This window comes from Megalopta genalis, unplaced genomic scaffold (assembly GCF_051020955.1).
Source record: "Megalopta genalis isolate 19385.01 unplaced genomic scaffold, iyMegGena1_principal scaffold0153, whole genome shotgun sequence".
Classification (NCBI taxonomy): domain Eukaryota; kingdom Metazoa; phylum Arthropoda; class Insecta; order Hymenoptera; family Halictidae; genus Megalopta; species Megalopta genalis.
Genome location: NW_027476222.1, coordinates 97,954 through 106,035, shown reverse-complemented (window position 1 = coordinate 106,035; position 8,082 = coordinate 97,954). Strand labels below are relative to the sequence as shown.

Here is an 8,082-nt window from a genome sequence, read left to right as displayed (position 1 = left end):
TTTTGAAAGCTTTCTCGAAAGATTCCTTCAATTTGCAAACATAATTTTGACCTTGGTCGGTAAGGATATTTCTTGGTGAGGAAAATATGATGATGTAATGGTTAATTAGTTTATCAATGATAGTAGGTATATATGTTGTGTTCTGCAATCAAGGGCGAGGGGAAGGCTGAAACTGAAGGGGTAAAGGGAAGGAAGCGTCATCGTGAGCGGCACGCGTCGGTTGAGGGGGGGGGGGGTGAAGTCACCGATAAGGAGTTTTGCGGTTTTGCGGTTTTGCATCCGGAGAGGCTCTCGGATGCTTTACCCGGAAGTTGCTAATCTTGCGAAGCGATATCAGGGATTTTGATACAATACTGTAGAGAGCGAGAGAGAGGGATGCATTGCAGTAGTTGTTCTCTCTCTTGCAAACGATGCGAATTTTCTCGCGCGTTGAGGAAGTGTTTTGAAGAGAGGCGCCATGCATATATAGAAGTTTGTGGTTTTGTATCCGGAGAGGCTCGCGGATGCTTTACCCGGGGAAGTCGCTTGCGAAGCGATATCGGGATTTTGGTCTCATTAAGATTTATTAAAGTAACGTTTTTTATCTCGGTATAATATTGTAGAGAGCGAGAGAGAGAGATGCGATGTAGCAGTTTTTCTCTTGCACCACATTCTCTTGCATGCTAATAAATAGGTTGCCGAAACACGACGCGAGTTAAACAGTTACCATACTATGTGCGCATTGTGACAACGAAGTTTTTTTAAAGTAGTAGAGAAGTACGTATGTATTGTGACAACGAAAAATATATATATGCGTACTTCTCTTTAAAAAACTTCGTTGTCACAATGCGCACACAGTATGGTAACCGTTTAACTCGCGTCGTGTTTCGGCAACCTATTTATTAGCATGCTTGAAAAATGTTCACGGTTGATTTTATTGTAGACATGGACGGGTTTAGTTTTTAAAAAAACTTTATTTGCAAAGAACTTGCTATTATTAACGTTCATTCCGGGGAAAGTGAATTGTTCAAGTTTGAGTTGGATTGCAGTTATAAAGATTTAACGATGGAAGATCGTAAAAGTGCGTGGTACGTTACAAACTTCCTGCACGGAATACCGTTTAGAAATTTTAATGGTAAAATTAATATAAAATATAAAAGCTCCACATATAAAAGTTCCACAATTGGATACAAAGGAGGGATTATTGAACGGGACATTTTGTTAAAAATCGGAATAAAATCAGGAAACCTGGAGGACTTTGGGTGTCCGAAGTATGATATTTTGATAACCGACCCTTCATATGGAAGGTTGCATTGCTGGATACCAAAAAAAGGATTGAGTAAGAAATATCATAGTTGTTTGAGTGAGGTCCCCGTTTTTAGGGAATGGCTGGTTAAATTAAAAGGTAATGGTATTTTTTTCTTTTATATTTATTGCAAATGATTTTCATTGTTTTTCTACTACATCTTCTTTTAGAGAGGGAAGATGGATTATCGGCGTGAGGAGGATAAGCTCCGAAGCTTTGAATTTTGGCCTATCGAATTTATTCAGCCGGAGGAGCTTGCGGCCGCGGGATTTTATTATCTGGGGCAGGACGATTTTGTAGCATGTTTTGCATGCGACATCGAACTGCATCGGAGGCAGTATAACGACAAGCCTATGTCGGAACATCATTTTTGGTGGATCGGTGCTGATCCTACAATGATTTCAAGACCACCACCAAGAAGCGTGGACGAGTGTGGTATCTTCGATTATATTTAGATGAGGAGAGGTGTGTATAATAATTGTTATTTAAAAAAATTAAAATGTATTTTTTAATAATGATTATTTTTTAATTAAGAGCGTCATCCTGAAGAGGAGGCTTGAAAGAAGAGGAAGAAGATCAGTTTATAAAAAGTTTTTCATATTTTTGTGTAAAACATTCATGCTGGTTATATTTCAAATTGTAATAAAAAGTATTTAGGAAACACACATTGACATACATTTTTTAAAATACCCACAATCCTTTCCAAATTTTCTTTTAAAATGATAGTTATTTCTTATTGTTTAATTAGCTACTCGGTTAGCGGTTTGTTCAGGGAGTGAAAGAGAGAGAGAACATTTTTTTATGATAGTACATATATTTTCGAATCATATTAGTTTACAATAGTATTTTTCATATCTATACAATTTTTCTGACAATGCTCGTCAACGGGTTGTACTCGACGATGCAGTCGTGTATAATCAGGCAGTATGCAACCGTCGAAGGTAGGACATCCTTTCGACATTCAAATTCGATTCGCACGTCGATGCTTGCATTTTTCAGCGCTTCGTTTTGTCGCTAGCAATCGATGACGACGAACGGTCCGTACATTAGAAAGTCGATAGTATTCAGTAACACCTCGCCGTTTCCATAATAGGACTCTTGAAATTTCGCGTACATGTCGTAGAGCGGCGCGTATTTATCCTTTTCGAAATCGATGTTTAAATCGTCGTAAGGATACATTTCCGAGTTCAAGTAAAGTCGAATATTGGATAAGAAGCACGAATCGAATTGGGTAGCGTTTTTCTTTAAATCATTTTTCCTTTCGGTTTGTAACGCGAATATCACGTATGGCGGTTTTTCTATTTGCGGAGCCATTTTTATCGTCCACGTGTGCTTCGTGGTTGTTTGCAGCATCAGATACGTACAGTTCCCACGATCGGAAACTCACGCTGATCGATCTTTCGCTCTCAAGAATACGCAGCATCGACAACTTGTGTGTTTCATCCAAAGCAACGTGCGGCATTCTTCATTGAATTTTATGCAAATCCAGGACAGGTTTCACATTGTCGGACCAGCTTCGTAGTGCGTTAGCGTCGTTGCGCGCGCGAATAAAAATCAATTCGTGCCGAGCATTTATTACAACGCGTTTGTAATCTTCGCAGAAGCCTAGCAATGTATTCATAGGCACGCTAAAGTTGAAATTTCGAAAATTCGTAGGCGTTGCGTTGACATTTTCCCTCTGTCGATCATCGTTTTTGTATATCCAGCCCGCGTTGGACAGCGCGTTGTTGTTCGCAATGTTCAGACTGATGTAATTCTTCAAGGTCGTCGTTGTACCGGGATTTCTGGAACGATCGATTTCCACTCCGTTCAGTTCGTAACGTATCTCGTCGAACATAAACGCTACCGCATTGTTATCTAGAGGTATCCTGGTAGGCTGAGTCTTCCCTCCACGTATAGGAAGCTTTTACACGGAAGAGTGTACAAGTCTTGATGTTGAATGGGTATTCTTATCTCATCGCTGTTTACGAACGCAGTGTTGGCGTACGGATTGTAGGTGTGCAGGTCGATTTTAGTTATTCGATTGTCGAAGATCGGTGCTTCGGAGATGACAAATCCCAAAGATTGTAGATATTCAACGTTTCGTGCAGTTAGTTTCCTCGTCTTCTTCTTCTCCTTATTATTATTATTATTATTATTATTATTATTATTATTATTATTATTATTATTATTTTGGAACGAAACCGTACCAAACCGTACCGTGATTTCTTCGTTTCGAAAATCAGTTAATCGTCCCGACTGGTCCACAATGCGAATCGTTAAATCATCCATTGATCGTGTGATGATCGGAAGGTAAATGACTCGTGCCGGCGTTTCCGATATTTTATACCCTGGCGACATGTTGGGCGCGAATTCGTGTATCGTGTGAACCAGTTTCCCGTTATCGTACGAACCGGTGGTTACGTTGCATTCTATTCGAATAATATTCGCATTAATGATATTCACGGGAGTGTCCGATATATGCTATGCGTTTGGCGATAAAACACGATTCATAGAGAATCCTAGAATAGGACCCACGTTATTAGGCTTCATAAAATTTATCTTAAATGCGCTTTTAATTTCGCTTTTCAGAGTATTGTTGTTCGCTCGCATGATCAACGTGTATTCCGGATCGTTCTTATCTTTGGCTGCAGGATACGGCATGCTTATCTCGCGCCTCAAGTAAGCGTTGATCGCCTCCAGTTCATACTGGGATGCTTATCTCCTCATCTTTGTCGTCGAAATAAAATTTATTGTTTCCAATATTCGAACTGATGTTTGGTATTGTGTAATGAGTTTGCAAATCGAGCAGGCCCAGTTCGTAGTTGGCATTGCTCAGATCTATAGGTGGGAAGTTCTCGGACGATAAGACGCTACTTTTTTCCGATAACGTGAACGTGAGGACATTCTTGCGGCGGCGGTGGTAGAATGATTAAAAATACTACGTCAGAGTTTCTCGCAAAAATTTTACACACAATTTTCCACATACGCTTTCGTTGTAATTTTGATAATTCTTGCGATTGTATGAGATTACCACGTTCGGTCCGAAGTATCGAATTAATTCGATGGTGGCCAAAGATTTCCAAAACTATCGAAGTAGCTGATTCGCGACTTGTGCTTTAGATATGCGACCCAGTGTGTTCCTGGACCATGACTGCTATCCAGATTGACTATTCGTCGTTCATTTATGCATATTTTTTTGGCAATTCATCGAGCATGAAAACTCCGCGAAAATGTGGTAATTTTCCACAGGCAATTTTGAATTCAAGATCTGTCGTTGAGTGATCTTCTTTTTCCTTTCGTCTTCCTTTTTTTTCTTCATTCCTTTCCCACGCTTGTATGGCGCAAGATACACTCCACGACCCTCCATGGCACAATTGTGTCGTTCTGTTTTTTCCAATTGTTTCTTCGCAGCTTTCGCCTCGTTTATCGTTTTAGCCACTGCAGCAGCGCCGCCTGACAATGCTCCCAAAGCTCCCAAAGCAGGAAACAGCAGCGGTAGAAAACCACCTCGTTTGGCAATTGGTAGAATTCTTCCAATATTGTAGCTACTGTCGTTCTTCTTCTTCTTTCCTTTGACCGCTCGTCGACCCTTCTTCCTTATCAGACCCATACCTAATCTTGTCAGGGAATGTCTTTTACCAGTCTGTAGCGGTATACAGAGCTGTTTACACCAGTCTGTAGCGGTATACAGAGCTGTTTATACCAATCTTTAGCGGTATACAGAGCTGTTTATACCAGTCTGTAGCGGTATACAGAGCTGTTTCTTACCAGTCTTTAGCGGTATACAGAGATGTTTATACCAGTCTGTAGCGGTATACAGAGCTGTTTATACCAGTCCTCGTATTCCCCGCTCCACGAACAAAAGCATGTCAACGTCGGTGAACAATTCCAACTCGACCTTCGTCAATTTTAGCATCGCGTCACACGCGAAACCGGGCAACGTATAATAGTGCGCTGGATCGAGTTTATAATTCTCGAGCGACTTTTCGCGAAAATTTTCAAACACGTTGGCCAATAACAACACATCCAATTTCAAGTCCAAGTCGCTATACTGTCCTAACGTTTGTATACCGAAACGTGACCAAACTTCGTTCGCGTGACAATAGTCGACGTCGGATATCTCGCTGTCGCATAACTGATTATAAAATGCTTCGCGCGGCGATAAACAAGTGTCGCTTAATTTGTTACACGTCGTTACATAGTCGTATGGGAAAACGCCTTTCCTGGTTAGAAGATGAAAATCATCGTTCGAAAGACGATTGAATTGGCTCCTCACGATACGCAAATCGCTCTTGTCCAAGTACGACGACAACTTGTCCAGACTCGAATTCAAAAACTTGAACGAATCGATGAACCGAAACTTTATACACTTCTTCCACGATTTTTTGATCACATCGTTATTCCTCTTAGTGTGTTTCGTGAAAGAAATGTACTTCTCTTTCGTCAGCGGTAACGCGTCTATTTTACCTTCGAACGCGTTTGCCAATTCTTTGATGAAAAAGTGTGTGTCGTAGCCGGACAAATTGTGAAAAACCACCGGTATCACGTACGTCGTCATTACCGAGTGTTTCTTCGCACACGTGACAATGCGTGGCGGTACGAAAAGTTGAGATTTGCGCAGCGGTCATCGGAGCCATTGGAACCGTTCGATCAAATACCGGCTGCAATTTACAGCTCAACTCGTGCAACTTCGATGCAAACCATACGATACAACCTTTCTCATCACGATAAGCCCGATACTCGCTCAACGAACTGTCGTATCGACAATGGAGGTAATAACCTACGCTGAAGGCATGGTGATGTTGATATCTACAGTAAGCTCCATGACCCTGATCTCTCTGCGTCTCCAGCATGCTTTCCAAGTCTGCGTAGATAACGAACGGTGTCGGTTCCTTGTACGCATAATTCTTGAACTTCAGCCACTTATTTATTATCTTCCGTCAGAAGTTTCAAAGCACATTCATTCATTCGACTGCAGTCGATCTCGAGAATGTTCAATTTTTCCTGCGATCTGAAATAATGTAGACACCTGAAAAAAGCATCATTTTTTATTTTTAGTTTTTCTCGCCCACCACCATCATCCAAAAGAAAGAAAAAAATTTACATGTGTGGATCTTACCGATCGCAAATATGCTTATTGTGCTGCGTGCTGATCTGAGATGAAACCAGACGAGATAAATTCCCAATACAGAGATAATGATTGCGCAAGTTTTCAGAGTCGTGTATGAGCAGCAAATTTAAATGTTTCTCCCTCTTCCTTGAGGTCAAATGCTACGTCCGACACCTTTCTTGTTCCCCTCCCCATTCGAACCCGTCCACGGAAACGTTGTTCGCTTTTTCGAACTTTGGTATGTCCTTGAACAATATCGGTAGTTGGAATCCCTCGGTGCGGAGCACATTGCTGTAATGTGGATAAGATGATGTGTGATTCAAATTATTTTTAGCTGGATATAGTCTTGCCACCACTGCCCAATAGAAACATGCATTATCGTCGTCGGTACTGTACACATTGAGGACTGCTTTCTTCAATTGCACTGTTCGAGGCACGGATACCTGACAACCTGCTTGTAACGGCTGATACTTGTTGGAATTCACCATCAAATGCAGGATCTTCGATAACGCCCATCCACTGTCTCGTTCTTGAAACTCTTCTATCGATGTCAAAAGCGTTGGTACAACATCTTTCGCGTATCAGCGACGTAGATTCGACGATTGAAAGAACGCCACGTTTCGCGTGCTAAAACTTTTCACCGAAACCTCGTCGCGCAGCACAAATTCTGTCTCCAATACTACGTTCACTTTTAACGACATATGAACGTCCAAAAGTTCTGTAATGCAATTCGTAACTATTCGCTTCGCATGTTGCAAGAAATGACGTGGATCGACATGCTCGACGTTGATCACAACGCCGGTTTATATACGATTCTTAAACGCTTACTCGATGTTCTCCCAACGAAGTGTCGATGCTCTCGCGCCAACGTTTCCATACAAACCGCTACCAACGCGTGATGATGTGTGATGATGAAAACCGATAATCTAACCAGATCTTCAAAGTTTTCATACGACACATGATCGACAGCAAACTCGATTTTACACCTATGGATGCTTCGTCTTTTTCACAATGTTCATATATTTCCTACACCATTGTAAACATTCAATACATGATTTCGTCCATTCGCGATACTCATCCACAGTTCGAATCAACCTTGACATATGTGTTAACGAATTCAACATGTCCTTGCAAACTTGCGTCATCTTGTGAAAATATTAATCCATATTAATTATGAAACAAGTTTTTCAATTTTGATTTCACGTCGTCGGTTAAGTTTCCAGTTCTCACGAACGTAACTACACTATACATCCAACCACGCGGTGCTCTCCCATCTCGATGGTATGTAGTATCGCGGACGCTGAATCGGTCGCGGGCCATTTCACTATAATTTGGCTAAATCTTTTCGTATAGCTGAAACTCACGCGACTCGTCAAATCTTTTCGCATTAGACGTTCCGTCACTGTTTTCCACTCGAGCGGAAATTGATCGTTCAGGTATAAGATTATGACGTATCCCCAAGCCAAATTCTGTAATGTACGAACCACCTTTCCATTGCTCACGACGTATCTTCGTCACTCGATGAAAAATACTTCGATATGAATTTCACGCGTAAAGCATCGAGTTTCTCGGTCGGTAAATTAATGTCCCATTTGATTTTACGAATATCCCAATCATCATCATCGTCGTCGTCGTCGTAGCTGTACAATGAATATTCCAATCTTCTCTTCACTTTGTTCAATGGAGGGAGGAAATCACCTCTGGT

At 41.3% G+C, this 8,082-nt stretch overlaps 1 protein-coding gene across 1 annotated transcript; it reads right to left on the bottom strand.

Annotated features, from left to right (window-relative positions):
- Positions 1 to 3,748: 3,748 nt before the first annotated feature.
- On the bottom strand, positions 3,749 to 7,522 carry LOC143262573 (uncharacterized). Its single transcript, XM_076528207.1, has 7 exons — positions 7,514 to 7,522; positions 7,271 to 7,403; positions 6,552 to 6,918; positions 6,387 to 6,421; positions 5,926 to 6,131; positions 5,100 to 5,837; positions 3,749 to 3,973 (listed from the first exon to the last, which is right to left on the bottom strand). The coding sequence occupies exons 1-7, from the start codon at positions 7,520 to 7,522 to the stop codon at positions 3,749 to 3,751; spliced, it is 1,713 nt and encodes a 570-aa protein (XP_076384322.1).
- Between the last annotated feature and the right edge of the window lie 560 nt (positions 7,523 to 8,082).

Bases quoted from the DNA above. Each gene is read 5' to 3' on its own strand.
- LOC143262573 (XM_076528207.1), bottom strand. The intron at 6,132-6,386 runs GTAAGATCCACA...TTATCTACGCAG, and splicing joins AATAAGCATATTTGCGATCG to ACTTGGAAAGCATGCTGGAG. The intron at 5,838-5,925 runs GTATTTGATCGA...ACGTGTGCGAAG, and splicing joins TGAGCTGTAAATTGCAGCCG to AAACACTCGGTAATGACGAC.